The sequence below is a fragment of the Vigna unguiculata genome, chromosome 1 (genome assembly GCF_004118075.2).
Source record: "Vigna unguiculata cultivar IT97K-499-35 chromosome 1, ASM411807v1, whole genome shotgun sequence".
NCBI lineage: Eukaryota > Viridiplantae > Streptophyta > Magnoliopsida > Fabales > Fabaceae > Vigna > Vigna unguiculata.
The window spans coordinates 36,928,276-36,945,639 of NC_040279.1; the positions used below are offsets into that span (position 1 = coordinate 36,928,276).

General features: G+C 30.0%; 3 protein-coding genes across 5 annotated transcripts; 1 reads left to right on the forward strand and 2 right to left on the reverse strand.

The window, feature by feature from the left end:
- The first annotated feature begins 443 nt into the window (after positions 1-443).
- On the forward strand, positions 444-3,197 carry LOC114176619 (probable U6 snRNA-associated Sm-like protein LSm4). 2 transcript variants are annotated; one of them, XM_028061725.1, is made up of 7 exons: positions 444-608; positions 815-856; positions 987-1,085; positions 1,170-1,247; positions 1,985-2,024; positions 2,337-2,504; positions 2,872-3,197. In XM_028061725.1, exons 1-7 carry the CDS (start codon positions 606-608, stop codon positions 2,886-2,888), a joined length of 447 nt encoding a protein of 148 aa, XP_027917526.1. In that variant the 5' UTR covers positions 444-605; the 3' UTR covers positions 2,889-3,197. The 2 variants fall into 2 exon arrangements, with proteins under 2 accessions (XP_027917526.1, XP_027917517.1); XM_028061716.1 differs by lacking the exon at positions 1,985-2,024.
- Positions 3,198-3,731: 534 nt separating this feature from the next.
- On the reverse strand, positions 3,732-8,006 carry LOC114173475 (WD repeat-containing protein GTS1). The gene is made up of 8 exons (XM_028057914.1): positions 7,808-8,006; positions 7,470-7,677; positions 7,273-7,368; positions 7,113-7,187; positions 6,194-6,304; positions 5,711-5,802; positions 5,315-5,399; positions 3,732-4,362 (listed from the first exon to the last, which is right to left on the reverse strand). The coding sequence occupies exons 1-8, from the start codon at positions 7,936-7,938 to the stop codon at positions 4,000-4,002; spliced, it is 1,161 nt and encodes a 386-aa protein (XP_027913715.1). The 5' UTR covers positions 7,939-8,006; the 3' UTR covers positions 3,732-3,999.
- A 1,388-nt stretch (positions 8,007-9,394) lies between these two features.
- On the reverse strand, positions 9,395-12,244 carry LOC114163527 (uncharacterized protein OsI_027940). Of its 2 annotated transcripts, XM_028047834.1 has the most exons (7): positions 12,065-12,244; positions 11,160-11,346; positions 10,788-10,947; positions 10,661-10,692; positions 10,531-10,578; positions 10,405-10,453; positions 9,395-9,731 (listed from the first exon to the last, which is right to left on the reverse strand). In XM_028047834.1, the coding sequence occupies exons 1-7, from the start codon at positions 12,067-12,069 to the stop codon at positions 9,652-9,654; spliced, it is 561 nt and encodes a 186-aa protein (XP_027903635.1). In that variant the 5' UTR covers positions 12,070-12,244; the 3' UTR covers positions 9,395-9,651. The 2 variants fall into 2 exon arrangements, with proteins under 2 accessions (XP_027903635.1, XP_027903638.1); XM_028047837.1 differs by lacking the exon at positions 10,531-10,578.
- Between the last annotated feature and the right edge of the window lie 5,120 nt (positions 12,245-17,364).

Below are 17,364 nucleotides of genomic sequence, written 5' to 3' on the forward strand. Positions count from 1 at the left end.
GGTAAATTAAATATGCATTGAATAAATTCGTATTAAATATATAATATTTTCTAATCAAAATAACTTAGTTATAAAAACTAGGGTAAATACAGGCACTATCGCGTCTGTGTGAACGTATTTTTTGAATTATATTTATAATTGATGATATTGTAATGTTATAATGAACATAATAAAAATATATTTATAAAAATTAAAGTGAAATGTATGGAGAAAATATGAGAAAAATAATTGTTAATGAATAGTAAGAGAAAAGAGAAGAAGCAGATAAGTAAATAGTTTTATAAAAACTTGTAAAATTAATCGTTAATTTTTAAAAATTTAATAAATAATTAAATTGTAAAGGGTAAAATTGGAATTATGAAATGTGGACAAAAAAATAATCTCCTTTATATATAGTTATAGATTAAGTAATAAACTTAAAATAAAAAATTGCCAGTATTATTTTGTACCCAAATCTACTTTCATAAATCTTCCCCAATTTTGGGAAAAAGATTGAACACGTTTTGTAGAGAGAGAGTGTGTTCCTTCCCTTCTCTCTTCTCTTCCGCCCTCGTTTTTCTTCGAACGCACAGTTTCAATCATCCACCGCAGTTCTTATCAACGACATGGTAAGCACCTCACTTTCTCCAACCCATTTCTTTGAAAGCGCTAACTTTAACATTTTAAATCGTAAACAAACTTGACTAGGATTGAACTCCCTCCAACTCGTCGTATAATTTTAAGCTCTAGGGTTACCGTTACTGTTATTTAACCTTACATTATACTGTACATGATTTGACCTTTTTACCCCCCATTTTGTGTAAACTCCTTGCAGCTTCCTCTCTCCCTTCTCAAAACTGCCCAAGGCCACCCAATGGTAACTCACTTGTTCATTATGTTCCGTTTTTTTTTATACCAAGTGATTCCTCATTATAATGATTATTATGTTTTGGTTTGATTTCTATTATTTTGATGATGTTGATGTTGATGTTATGACTGTGTAACAGTTGGTGGAACTGAAAAATGGAGAGACTTATAACGGCCATTTGGTTAATTGCGATACATGGATGAACATCCATCTCCGAGAAGTCATTTGCACGTCTAAAGTAATTTTGTTTTTGTCGATCCCTTGTAATTTGACTTAGGTGGAAATGTTTGTTCATAGATTTTCATTGAAACTGGCAATGTAGGATGGAGATAGATTTTGGAGGATGCCTGAATGCTACATACGAGGCAATACAATAAAGTACCTTCGAGTTCCTGATGAGGTGTGTAGCAGAGATTTTCTTTATTATTATTCCAGCAAAAGCTAAGGAGATGCTTAAGCTAGAAACATTCAATGTATGTTATCCTCCTTTAGTGTTCATATTTATAGACTTGGGAACAATTATTATCCACCCTATTATTAGGGGTAGTGGGATAATGGATCTCACCAAGTAGATGAAACAAAAACTAGGGTTTCTTATTCTAAATGAGCCTCACTAGGTATTGAGACTTGAATATAACCAACTACTCACCTTAAGACCGAGACCTGCTATCCCGAACAGTCCAATTGTGAAAAAAAAACTTTTGGAAAATGGGTTGAGAAGAAGATGAAGCTTTGACAACGGTAGAGTTGTTACCTTGTGATCTGGTGGTCATAGAAAAAAGCCTGATCCTTGCGTGCTTAAGCTAACTGAAATAATTGCAGTCAAATCTGCATTCATTCACTCAGTCATTTTGGTTATAACTGTTTGATGACAATAGGATGGTTCAGATTTTAAATGTTTTATCTCTGATTCATCGAAATAAAATATGAACCTGCTGATGAAGGTTCCAAATTGCTGAATACTGAGTTTGAAACTTTGACTGTAGACAAAAGCTGCACTCATCTCAATCCCTCTTTAACCTTGCAGTGGTGGGAGAATTGTGCATTTGGCCCGTTTCAGTGAATAGAATTAAGAGTTTTTTTAGTGATGATATATACATATATTCTTCTAAATTTTATTTTTTGTTATTACTTTAGGTTATTGACAAAGTTCAAGAAGAAACCAAGACCCGAGCAGGTAAGCATTGTTTTGGCATCTAGTTGGTGGGTGAGTTTAAGTAGAATTAAATTGTGGATGTGAGTTTGAAAATTGTGTTGAAGTGGACATGATGAGGACCCTCAAACCTTATACCGACAGTTTCAGTAAATAGATAGTGTAGGGCCATGAGAATTTAGGTTCCTCAATCGTTAGTAGGTCCTTTGAATTAGAAATATGTTAACACCCAATTTTGTCCGTTAGATAAAATTTATCTGTGTATACCTGCGTCTGATACTGCCTTCTGGTTATTGAAAAATCTAGACATTCTCTGATTAATATCTTCTTTTTCAGATCGTAAACCACCTGGTGTGGGGCGTGGGAGGGGAAGAGGCAGAGAAGAAGGTGCCGGTGGACGCCAACCAAAAGGAATTGGGCGTGGTTTTGATGATGGTAGTACCAAGGGAGCTGGAGGAGGTCGAGGCAAGGCTGGCCCTAGCGGAAAGCCTGGTGGAAACAGAGGTAAATCACAGTCCTCTTTGCACGTATCACCCTTTCTTCAATCATTTGTAGATTTTGTCCTATACTTCACCATGCCAGGATTTAAAGAGTTTCATACTATTTTTTCTTCATTTTCACCTAAACTAGATGAAGCATGAAAATTCTGAAGTGTAAAAGTGTTGTTATTGGGTTAAGTAAGGTTTTGGTAACTCCAAAATTGATCTGCAATGAAATTGGTACCTTCATATTTTTTAGTGGTTTGATACCACTAATTAATAAATGTTAATTTGGTCCCAGCAGTAACTTTAGTAGTCTTAAATTATTAGTGTTGATTTGTGATCATCATAATCAAATATTGTCCAATGTATATTTCTTTTGGTGCATACAGGGCGAGGTAGAGGCTGATTTTTACTGGTGGCGTAAACTACTTCAGATGGACCAGTTGACTACTTTCAGAGGGCATTTGTGCTCGTCTTTAATGTGTATCGGTTGCAACTTCACTGCCCGTGTTTCCTTGTGCATTCTTGGATTTTAGCTTCCAATGTTTTTCTTGTGTTTATAATCAAAAAATGTCAAGAGTAATGATGGAGCAATGTGTTGAATAGAGTTTGGTATATTTGGAGATGTTACTAAGAGAATTGTACATAAAACTTTTGGGGTCTTCACTTGAACTCATGTTTTAGTAAATGGCGAAATGATTATTCCTCATGCCAATATTTGCTACCTAATCACTATTATTACTATTTGGAGCATTAGAATATTCCTCTTTTTTTTTTTTATCTATATGAGTCAACTGGAATTAGATTTTGACGAGTTTCTCATAACTGTTGTTCAGCATCTCTGCATTTTGAAAAAAAATAAAACTGCTAATTCCGTTGCTACAGGGATCGCGTGCCAATGTTTCCAATGGGAAACATTTGTATGATTGATTACATTGTCTTTGTTCAGATTATAAGTTTGTAAAGAGTAGTGTGCATCAAAAGTATGTTATAAATTAAAATTTGATATTAAAAAATGAGAATTTAATTTGCAATCTGTGTCGGAATTTTTGTTTGAAAATTTTATTCGAATATTTTGATTTTTGAAAGGTATATTGTTGAATTGAGTTTACAGAATGTTTACGTAATTTTATTCAAGAATTATTTTGAATTTATGAAGGTTTGTGAACGTCATTTGTGTACACAACTCAGGATAATAATTTGGTGAGGTCGTTGCATGCCTAAATAAATAAATATGGTCAAAGCAATCTAGTAAACAACAACTTTAAAAACATCAAATAATAATACTCCATACAGATACAAGATTACAAAATGGATAAAGTGATTTGTGCATTTTGGAAAAACAAAAAGGGCAACGTACAAATATTACATGCAGTTGAGGACATATCTGACAACAAATACATAGTTTTTATCAAAATCCAACGCTTTTCAACAAATAGAAGTAACTGGTGGCGAATAAAACAAAAATTGCTCCTTCATCAGTATCGAACTATTTAGAGTTAATGGAATGTTGTTTGCTAGTAGGGTTGATGGCGATTTTTCTTGCGAGTTTTTTCTGGCCTCATAATCAATGTGCTTGAAATCCAAGATCGATTTGATTCGGAGGAATCATCAGAGAGCCAACAACATAGCCTACCATCTTCCCCACCAGTCCATCCAAAAATGCCATGGCTAGGACTGTTAGAATGAACTTTTGACATTGGTAAAACACTCCTAATAACACTTGTGTGACCACCTTCAAGAATTGCTTCTGCACCTCCAATTGTTGCCACTCCTTTGTAATTTACAGGAAAGTAACCCATAGTACCAGCATTAGTGCCACCAATCACCCATAGTTTTTCAGATTCTCTGTAATAGTGGCAATCGATGAAATAGTCAACCTGCCAAGGAAAGTATAATTTGTGGGCTAAGGATTATTTGACATAATGTAAAATTTGTTTTAAAAAATAAACTTTAAACCTAATTCAACCCTACAAAATCGACTTATAATGTAAGATTTGTACTCACTTATATATATATATATATATATATATATATATATATATATATATATATTCTAAATTTGTTTTATTTCTAGTCAATGTAAAATCTCACGCTGAGACATATAAATCTTCAGAGGGATTAAATATTAAAATGAATAGTCCAATAACGGTCTTATAGTAGTGACATTGACATGATAGACCTAACAAATAACAAATCTTACTAGACTAGACTTTGGATAACTCTGATACCATCTTAAAAAATGAACTTTAAGCCGTGCCAAAAGTGAACTTTGATACCATCTTTAAACCTACAAAACCAGGTCATAAGACAAGGTTTGCAACTGCTTATATATTATACATTCATTTTATCTCTAGTCAACATTGAATCTCCGACCATGTGTATGTTGAGCAATATAAAAGTTTTACTTTAAACTTGGAAGATCATTTATTCAGCCAGCTCAGCTAATGTAATGCATCCTTAACTTCAGCAAGAAATTTAGAGACATGCAAATACATACACACAAACTTTTGCTTCTCCAGAAATTTTCCTAAAAGCAGGGATGTCATTTCAATTAAAAAGACTTCACATAGCTCAAAAGTGGCAGAAGCAAAGGCAGGCAACGAAAAGTGTGAGGGAGGATGATGACCTTTAAGAGAGTTATAACACTTTCAAATATGTAATAGTTCCCAGCCCTACCCTTCTTTCTTTTCTTCGTTTCTATCTATGTGAAGTAATGATATATTATCATATGCATACACGATACTTGTACATCACATCACATTTTTATTTTGATATAAAGACTTCAGTTTTCATCCATCATATTCCTATACAAGTATGGGAGGAACTCACATGATCCAAATTCCAACTTTCAGAAGCTAAAGAACGTGCATCTGAGAAGTTTCCTTCATTTGTACCATCTTTCCAGTTCCAGATACTAGGCAACAGAAGAAAGAAATATTAGAATTAAACTTTTTTAAATGAGGAAAGTAAAATTCATATAACACATTATGAGCATACGAATATAATTATTAGCATAAACACTGTAAGTACTATCCAAACGCACACTACTGCTCTGTGATTGTGACAATTGCTCATTCTGTGTATGAACTTACCTTTCTTCAGTAACAGTAACAAAATTGAAAGTGCAGAATACAACCATATCAGGCAGAAATAGAGCATTGGTAAGCAATGAATAACTGATAGGATTTTCTTAAGAAAAACACAAGTAATGGAGATTCACTGTACCCTAGGGTTTCAATATGTGTTAAACACCAAAGCTTCTGGTAACTCTCTCCAAAAATCCCCACCTTTGCAATTGAAGTCCCCATATTAATCACCTACATTGTTGTACAAAAAAATTATAATTTTGTGTAAGAAACTTATTGTAGCTCAAACATACAAAGACTCAAAAACTTCTTGCTAAATATATATCTGGATAGATGGATAAGACAAAGACAAACATATATGTATTTATCTGGAATTCTGGATACATATATAAGGAAAAACTCAGTTAAAGGGCGGGATGATAAGAAATTTTGCAGAAAAGAGAAAAATAAGTTGCAAGAAAAGAAAATAAAAAATGTAGGTCTGCTCAATCTATACAAGTTGGAAAAGGTATTCTCTTGAAATAGAATACCAAATAGCAGAAAGGAAACCTAAATACAATCCAATCCAAAATGCTTTACAAGAATTAACAACTGGGGAAATTGAATTGAAACCTAGACTTACTGATTCTAGATGATCATCATCATTGATATCTCCAGTGGTATCAAATGTGCAGATCAACCCATCTACTGAAGCAGAAATAAGCTTTCCTTGTTCGTTGGGGACAAAATGAACCTGGCATAAATCCATGTATCACACTGAATTGAATCATTAAAACATCAATTTCATCTTATTTATCAAAAGAATAAAAGTTAGCATAGCACTTGCTAGAGCTTTATTTTTTGTAACGAAAATAATTGGTACTGTCTTCATCTTGCGAGAAAAACGTTCTGCATAACAATTATTTTCCTTGCTTCATTCTATAACAAGCTGAAACTAACAGAAGCCATCAAGATATAAAATATCTGAAGCCTACATCTTACCAATATAAATTCCATCTCACAAGAAGACTTCTATTCATGGAAAGCCTTCTGAAGACCAAATTAAGAAGCAAGATCCAATTCTTCTACTTACTTTTATAGTAATTTTGTACTGAATCAATCAAGTAATGCATAAAGCGAGCTGAACTAATAAAAATGGCTACTGCATGAAAATAAAAACTCCACCTAGCCTGACTAACAATGTCTAACCCAGCAAATGAGGAATCAAGTACACTGTTTCATAAATCTACAAAGGACCATTCACCAATAATTTCTTCAAATCTAGAAAGATTTCAAGTTTTTCCTATAGAGAAATATTTGAAGTTTCTTGGCTGCTATTCTTAATTACCCTACTCTTTTTATAAGATATTGGAATTAGAATAATTGAATTAATTGTTGCGTTTCTCTTTCTCACAACAAATTTTTCAGGGAGGGCATATCACCAAGCAAAACATCTTTCTTTCCACAGGATTATAATTTTCAGTTAATTCCATTATGTCAAGTTTCCGATTAAAATATAAATTTTTGACACTTGTAATTCAAGCAATTTGAACAGCACAAACCTGAGTGACATCATCTACATGAGACTCTTCCAGGCATGCAATTTGCTTCATATTTCTCCAATCCCAGAACAGTATCTGAGAAAACTCAAACTTTAGAACACAGAAAAAAACACACTAGTTTAAATCATGTATCACAGAAAATTCACAATCAAAAGCAAACCTGCGATTTACACCCGGCGGCAACTAAATTCCCACTAGTTCCTCCAAGACAGAAGCTGAAAACTTCCTGCGAAGAACCCGCATTGATGCAAGAAACCTACAATTTGACATTTCAGTCCAGCACACTCCAGCATCACATTACTTGTACACATAAAAAAATTAAAATAAAAGAAGAGAAAAGGAACAAAAAAAATCTACCTGCTGAAATGTGCGTGTGTCCCAAGCTCTAATAGTGCCATCAGAAGAACACGAAGACAAAACTTGGTGATGTGAAGGACCCGAAAATAAAATCTGGTTGATGGTTGCGGTGTGACCCTTGCACTCTCCGAAATATTGACCCGCCATAGGTGAATATAGTTTCACTGCGTTTGTTGACAGTGAAACCGCCATTGCACTCCAATCATCCCTTTAATTAACAAAAAAATTGGAACCCAAGTCACTTCTGAGAATTAAGAAGGAAACTTTACTATTTTCCATCCAGTTTGAGCATGAATTCACCGAGCTTAAACGGGGAAGAAAAAAAAAAAGGTACGTACTTTGGGACAATTTGAAAAACATAGTCATCGCCGAAGTTGGTTTGAATAGAGTTTTTAAGGCCAAAACGTTTTACGTTGTTGGACTTGGGTGAAGGTTGCTCCTCAACATCCATGGCCGCGCTGCTCTCCATTTAAGTTGGGCGCCAGAGTTGCAGAGGTACATCAACAATATTGCGTTCTTCATAAAGGCCTGGGTTTAGGGTTGAACACCACCTAATTTATTTGTTCTTTTGAAGTAAATAATTTAGTCAAAAATTATTAAAAATAATCGTTCATATTTCTAAATTATATATTATATAGGATTTTTTTTTCCTTTTTGTGATATTATTTTAATCCCGATACTTTAATTTGATTACGATTATAGATCCGATATATACATAATTTGAAAAGACTATTTAGTTACTAACTAGAATTATTGATGTAAATTTGTAAAATTAATTTTAAATGAAAGTGATTTAAAAAAAAGTAAAGTAATTTTTATTTGAATGACATAAAATATAAAGGTGATTTTCATATTAAATATTGTTTAGAAACTTGTTTTTAAAACTGATTTTGGGTATATAATTATTAAAAAGGCATTTATACTTATATATCATTTTCATAATTTATACTTATATATCATTCTCATAAAAACATTATTATTTTCACTTTTAAAGTTGCTGTAAAAAATAACTTTTCAAGTGATTACTAAATCAACAAAATAAAAAAACACATAATTAACTTCATATAAAACTTCAATATAAATAATGCATTTGAGCATATACAATTGCTTTACTAATTACGTTGGATTGAAGATATTAGTAGTTATTCGAGTATATCATATTAACAAAAAAAAAAAACACCTAAAATATATTAAATGCAAAATTGCATAGTTAACGAACAAAAAACAGAATAAAAATATATTATGATGGTTTTATAACAAGATTAATCATCTAGATCAAAGATGATGTTTTCATTTTCATATCGACCAAATTGTAAATGAGTTCCATCTAAATTTTCTTACAACATAGGAAACCTTCCTCTTTAAAATTTTCATCAAAACTTTTTTCATATGTAACACGTTTTATTCCTAAAGAAAATTTTCGGGAAGTTAAATCTTCAACAAATTAAATTAGTAAAAATTAAAGAAACTAAAACTAAGAAAAGAAATTAGAGGAGAAAAAAAATCACAGTTAGAACATAACCAAATACAATAAAGAAAACCTCACACTTGAGAATATCAACAGAACCAACCATGAGGAGATAAAAAAAATCTCCCCAAATTGATAGACATAAACTAGAATGGATGATTCCTCTCCTAACTAAATTTGACATCTCGAAATCTATTTTAAAAAACAACCAAACAATCTATGATTTTAACACGAGTGCCTCCGTGTAACCAAACAAGGACTAAATCAGTCCATTGAGTTCCATCACTTCAATTGAAGAGCATACTATATTTTAAAACCGAATCGTCTTGCCGCCAACGTTTTAGAAATCAAAGTTTTATTAAGATATTATCAAATACAAGTCCAATATATTATAATTTATAATGATAATTTGGTACGAAAGCAAATTGGCAGTCACGCCGGAATCAACATCCACACATTCAAAAAACGAACATAAAATTATGCAAATCCCGATACGCCATTCATGCATGAAAATAAATCTCAATTATACAATATCCTAAGTCAACTAGGAGCATTTTTCTGATAAATAATACTTGCTAAATGTTTAGCCACGACGGGTGAGACATAAATGTCTCAATACTTAAAACAACTACCAATCAATGGTACAGAAAGAAATTTTCACTCCAGAATTTTCATAAAGCATCTTCTAAGGTAGCGTTATGAACAGCAACGACATCATGTGCTTGGAGCGGCCTCTTTTGTCTCCTTTGATGCCTCGCCAGCATCGGCTTCAACAGGCTTCGACACTTCTTGCTCTGTAGAGTTAGCAAACAAATATATTTCAGTTACAATGTCAATTAACCATTGAATAAACAAGGTCCAAAAATCTATATGCACATGCATAAAAAGTTCACGAGCATTAACTCATTGAAAAGAAATCTCCATCACAACTAATTACTCAGCTTTATTTCTTAGTTCCATAATTTATAAGCTACTTAAGAACCAACACAAAGATAACTTAACACAAACAAACTACCACAGAACTGAACATTTCAATCACAAAGCACTGACACATCCCGATCAACTTCAATTCACTGCTTCAGTTCTAGAATGCTGCACTGTAAAATTAGCCACCCAACTAAATCATCATGCACATCATATCCACCAAAAGCCATATAATAAAAAGAAACAAAAATCGTTAAAAGCATCATATTATTTTTAACATAACCTACAGCTACCTTTAAAGACATTAAGTTGCAAAAACTGTCACTCAGTTTTTCCAAGTGTTACTATTTCCTCTAACAGTTAACCAAAAAACATTTACATAGTCACACACAATACTGTAATTAAACATGCAAAAAACTCAGACGTCAGCACAACTTGCTTAAATTACCTTGTAACAGAATAAATTAAGCATGCTTTATAATGTATGGCCAAGTAACGTGTAGAAACGAAAAATGTCAATCACAAATTAGCACACACACGTACCTTCATCATCACTCTCTTCAATATCATCCATTGCATCACCTCCAAATTTCTGCACCATTCATAATTAATCAAAACATATACAATAACATCAATAAAAAATGAAAATCAACTGAACATATTACGTACAGAGAAATCCATCCCTCCCATTCCATCAGCACCCATTCCCCCAAATTTCTGCATAAAAATAGTGAGGATATTAAATAATATAATCAGGATAATATTTTGAAGAGAATAATCAAATGAACACATTGCATACCGAGAAATCCATTCCTCCCAAGTCCGGTTCACCTAATAACAAACAATGAGCAGAATTAATTAGATTATGCATAAAAGTACACTGTGCTCTGCAAAACATTAAATATCTTAGTACAAGCCATGAATACCACTGCCATCTTCTTCATCCTCATCCACCCATTTATCCCAATCTACTTTCACATAATGTGGAGTCTTGCCTTCTCCACGCAGTAACCTTTTCCACCATCCAGCTTCTGCCTTCTGCACTACACAGAATATGCTTCGCACTCCTACATTAATTTTGCTCTCCTGAAAGAAGAAAATGGAGAAGGAAACAAAGCCGCAAATTTTTAAGTGGAGGATGACAGAATAGATGTATGAGCATTACAACTTCCATTAAATTGCATATTGGGGAATAAAGCTATCGAAACATGTTATTGTTCATTTTGGGTGGAAATAAACATTCTTGAAGATGCTCCAATGCTATAGCAGTAAAGCACAAATTAGAACCGCCTTCTCACCTCTACATTAACCTTCTCAAAGAGCTCCAGTTTTAGCTCATACTGATGGTCTGCGGTGCCAGCACTGCCAGAGAAGGTAAAAACGCCTTCAGGAGTAAGATCCACTTTAGCATTTTTTGAATCAGCCAATTGCACCGTGATATAGACCTTGTCAACTCTCTGAGCCCACTTAACCTCAGGATGACGACTGCATTATACGGTGCATTTATAAACAAATAACGAGGACCAATTAGATAGGGTTCAGATGTGGCATTAGAAGGCAATAAATGCTAGACGGGAAAAAATCGAACTGCTGAAAATTATCATCACTGACTTCACAAAAAATTGATCAATCACAAATCACAACTCACTTTGACGAAAACTTAGAAGTCACAAGCAAGATACCAAACGTCCACAGAGACACGATGAAGAACAAGACATTAAATGATAGAAAAATGAGTGCCAAGATGCAATCTTTTTCAGAATAAACAAGACAAAGCAAAACCTAATAATCCCAAAGCAAAACCTAATAATCCCATCGCCGTACCCGTACCCGAATAACCAAATACAATCTGAGCAACAAAATATGCCTACACCAATTTTTAGAAACTGCTTTTCAATTGCGTCTAGATTTTGAAAATGCCCCTTATAGATTAGGTTTATTATAATTTTAATTAAAACAGTATTTGCGTTGAATCTAAAGAATGTGAAAAACTCTCCATTCTCCAGGATCACAAGTCGATAAGAACTCCACCAAACAAAACAAGAGCAAACAATTTGAGCGATAACAACCCCCAATTATAGAAGAAAAAGCAAAGTCCAAGACAATGATGAAAATAGTTTTATAATATGTCAAAATAAACAAAACATGATAACAGTTCTGAAGGAATAAATAGCAAAGGAAGATGCAGGTTAATAGTTTGTACCTCATATTTGGTATTGGATTGGAGTGAAGAAAAAGAGAGAAAGGTTATTTTGTAAAACCCTAGTTTCTTCTTTGGTGAGTGAGTGATAGAAACCCCAGAGTAACGCTGTTACAACTGCTCCTTTTGAAGAAATGGTATTTATACGACATTCTGGACTTCTAGTACCTTCCTGCACTCAATCCCAATTTAGTTTCTAGAATAAGCTCAAACTCGCAATCGCATATTAACATTTTGGCCCAACCCAATTTCCCTTTCGGCCCAATCTGTTGCCATGATAAGGATCTGAGTCCAAATAACCTCTTCGTTTCTAAGGTTCTTTCTCTCTGGACCATTATCACATTATGAAAATATTTTTTTTTCTTTTATTTTTTATTTTCATAAATATGTTTTTATTTTATAAAATTGAACCAAAATTAAAATTTTTAATTTTTAAATTTTAATATATTTTGATTTCAAATATTTTAAAAAATAATAGATGTAATTATTTTAATTCAACGACATTAATCTTTTATCTTGCAGTGTTCTAAAATGATATTTGACCTGAAAAATATCAACTTGAATTAAATATATAAAAAATATTTAACAAATTAAAATAATTATATTTATTTATTTTTAAAATTTTAAAATTAAAATATATTAAAGTTTGAACAAAATTTCGCATCCAATTACATGAATTATAAATATATGTGACTTCTATTTTTTATTAGAAAATATATTTTAAACTGTGTAATTAAAATATATTTTTTATTTTTATATTTTAAAATATATAATTCAAATATAGAAAATTTATATTTTAAATTATTCATAAAATCTTTAAATTACATATTTCAAAATACAAATAAGAACTCTAATCTAAAAAGTAAAATTGAAATTTTTGAATATATATGCAGGCAAAAATTGTGAAAGCAGCCCATTTCTCACTTCTTCCATTCAGCAATTGAAGGTAAAGTGATGAGCGGTGAAAGTTTGTTTCTTTTGAGATTGATTGATTTATTTGTTATGACTATAAACATAGTTTAAAAGTGATACTATAAAAGGATGCAGACAAATCAAAAGCGTCATCTCTCTTTTGGTATAGACACAACAGGTCAGTTCAGAATTTTCTGTGTTCAATTAACTAAAATATTATTTTGGAAGAAAATATCTTTTGGATCTGTTTGTCTTGATTTGTTTTGTTACTTAGAAAAGAGAGTTAAATTAAATTTATTTTATTTTATTTCTTCCATAGAATACCTGTCATTATCACTTTAGACAGGTTTGTACACATCCAATAACTTACGATACATTTTGCATCAAATCGATATGATGTTAATATATAATATATTGGATTTTCTTGGATTTGATTATGATTAATTTGGGTAAAGTATGAGAGTATTCATACACGTTCGATATTTATAATATTTTATCTAATAAAATATATAATTTATAAAATAATAATTTATATTTTTTATAACGATAACTTTGATTTTAATTTAAATTTATTCTATAATAATTATATTTTTATTATATTTTTAAAAATATTTTATTATTTTTAATATTCATATATTATATATTATTACATTACTTTTAAAATAAATGTATCAAGGTATATATTAAATAATTGTTGCGACACCGTAACTTATGTTTGATGGTCTTTGTTAAAATTTAATATAAATAAAAATAAAATCAAAATGTAATATACATATAAATACGAGTAAAAACATTTTTTTATTAAATTATTTTTATAATATTAAGTTAAGTTTAAATTTTACTATTTTAATATCACGTTTAAATTTTGTATCTTAAAAAATAACTCTTCTATTTCATATTTTTAAGTGAGTTTTAAATTTTGTAAATATATCTAACTTAACCGTTTGACAAAAACATAATCTATACCTATCGAAATATAATAAAACTCTTTAGCAACTGCTTATTATTAAGGATGACAATTCGGAGTGGGCCAGGTAGGCTGGTTTGCAAACCTGCATAAGAAAATATGGGACGGACTGGTATGTTCAACCCGATAGCTTGCATAGGTCCACAACCCGCGTGGGCTAAAAGTGGGATGGAGAGGGCTGACCCGTTGACCCACTTACAAAATTAAATATATTATTTTTTATTTTTCATATTATTCATCACGTTGTTTCTAAAAATTCCTTTTATTATTATTATTATTATATATAATCATTTTACATAAAATAATAATTTTATTTCTTGAATATGGAAGATCTTTTTATGCATTTTTAGGTACCTTGTAAGGTATCTTGAATATGTTTATGTTTACTATTGTTTTTTGTCTTTAATTAGGTAAACTAATTAGAATTATTTTGATAGAAAATGAATATCAATTATTGTTAAAAAATAAAAAGTTTTTATTTTTTTTCATCACAAAAAAAAAATTGCTCATAAAAAATGTCGGCCAACCCGTGGGACGAAATGGGTCAAAAAGATAAACCAGATATTAAACTATGGGATAAACCAATCCGACCCACACTTTGCAGGCAAAAATGCAAGACGGGCCAAAACGGGTCAGACTGACTCACTTTATCATCCCTACTTATTATATAACAACATTAAACAATCTATAACCAAAATAAAATAAACAAAATTCAAATATATGATTCTCTTCTTCGTATTACTATATTAAGTTAGATTTTTCATAACATGTTTTAACTTCTTTTAAATTTTAAGGAAGTTTGTTTTGTATTTTATTAAATATAAGTTTGGTTTGGTATCTAGCTAATGTGTTTTTTTTATATAAAAAAAATTAAATAAAGTTAAACTTAGTAATATAGGTACCAATAGTTCAAAAAATATCATTTAATTCATAAATTATAAAGATCATACATTATAAATTATATAAAAATTTAGATTCATATGCAGCAAAAGTAAGAAAATATTTGTCCAAATAACCGCTATATATAAGAGGTGTGATTTTGGGTTTCTTGGTTCATACCAACTGGAGTGCATTGGTGGTGTCTAAGAGAGTTTCATAACTTTTGTGTTATTTCTTGTTCTCCTACTCAAAGTCAACTAAATGACAAAACAAATATCAATATCTATTCATTTTTAGTAGATTCCCCACTTTCTTTCTTTTTTCTTTTTATTTTTCTATGACAAATAATATAAAACTGTTCTTTTTTTCTTTTGTTATATCTTCTTGTTTTATCTTGAAACAAATGGTTCGTGAAGGTAGGGAAGACTGGAATTTTTTCGCACAGTGAGAGAAAAAAAAATCAAAACTATTTGGAAGCAGATAGAGAAGAGTTATTCTTTTCATTTCATAGATAATTTTTAATTATAATTTTTTTATTAGTAGTTTATAACGATTAAAGATGAAATTAAATTAAATTATTTATTTTCTTATAATTTTTTACATTTGTTTTATATGTGTTATTTTTTTATGATAATAAAAAAGTTATTATTATTATTATTATAAAAATAAATTTTTTTCTGAATTTTAATGTAGATAGACTTTATTTAATTTGTTATTACAAATAGTTATTTTAATTTAAAAAATAAAAAAGTTTAAAAAAAGGTCAAATGAAAAACAGATAAATTTAAAAGTACGAAATGATAGAATTTGTAAGACATTATTTCAGTTTAAAAAAAGTTATTCAAAAAGTAAAATAGAAAAAAGATGTATACACCAAAATAAAATGTTTGTTTATATAACTGTATAGATATTATAATTTATAACCAGCCAACTTTTTAGTGTTCATTATCCAAACTAAAAAGAAATAGTTATACAATTTGTAAGCTTTTTATTATATAATTATAATATGTTTTTTAATAAAAAAAAACTTATCTTTTTCGTCATTTTGATTATATATTATTTTATTTTGATAAAAATTACACGTATTCTTATTATATAACTATTGCATTATAAAAATTATTTAATTATAAGATTGAGTTTGGAATATAATTAGAATAATTTGTTGTCTAGTAAGAGAAGTTGAAGTACAAGAAGATCTTAACACTTGGTTATGACTTAAATAATTGTATTTTACATGAGGAGTATGGTTGAAAATTTTGGGATGTTGTGCCTGTTAGTTGGTTGATAGTAGATTGATTTGTATTATCAATAAAATATTTTGATATATATTTGCAAAAATATTGAATGAAAATATGTTGAATTTTTTTCTTAATTTATATTTTATATCATGATAATTGTTTGGAAGGATCGAAAATTTATAACTATATTTTTTTGTATTATAATTATTTTGATTTAACAAAAAGTTAACGAATTCAATTATATATTATGTTTTATTATAAATTAAGAATGAGAAAATGAACTTTTGATAAATCAACCCACCAATCTAATGAAAATTATGTAGATTAGGTTAAACATTTGATCCATCATTTCAATCCGCTCAGCCTCACAATTTTATGTTTCTCTATCGTGTCCTTTTATTTTGGTAGAAAATATAGGAACAATAGCATGTAACTATTCCATGTATGTAGTTATTATTTTAGAATTTTAGACAATTCATAATTTATTTAACCATTAAACACTGTGCATAATTCATTTAGGTATGTGCTTTGTGATTCATAATACAATGAAATACATAGTAACTACAGATTGGTAACCAGTAACTAAGCTTGAACCTGAGCAATGGAAGTGCAGTTTTCTCTATGACAAACTGGAGTTCATTCCTTAAAAAATAATTGAAATTATAAGATGTATAAATTTAATTACATTTTCAAATTAAAACAACAAAACTAAATATAAATAGAAATATTAAAAACTAAAATCAATCTTAGTTATTTGAATACAACCTTTATAATACATTAGAAAACTATCAATGAATTTAAAATAATTCTCTGTAAACTAGTTTATATGGTCAGCCATACATTTAATTATATTTTATGTTGTCATTAGAGTAAAGTCAAATGAATATAGTCAAACATAATATATATATATATATATATATATATATATATATATATATATTTTCAATCCTTTCTTCTCATATTAGTGAAGAATTTTTGACATGTTAAAACCCACTGAAACAATTTGCACGTAATTGCACACTTGTATTAAAATAAGATTATAGTATGTTTTATAATTTGTCACACTTCTAAAGGTAGTAATTTAATAGGCATAGTACACTTTCTTTCTTTATAATACAATGTTAGGTTAACTATTTTGTCTTTGTTGTTGGCAGGTTCCAAATTTTTCTTCTTCATAAAACTACTTTAATAAAGTTAAATTAAATTCAATATTCAGTAAAATCAAATTACAAATTAAAGTCCTACCAGACTTTCTTTTCTTTCTTGTTTTCAAATATGTTGTTAAGTGTGATGAATGAAGAAACAGA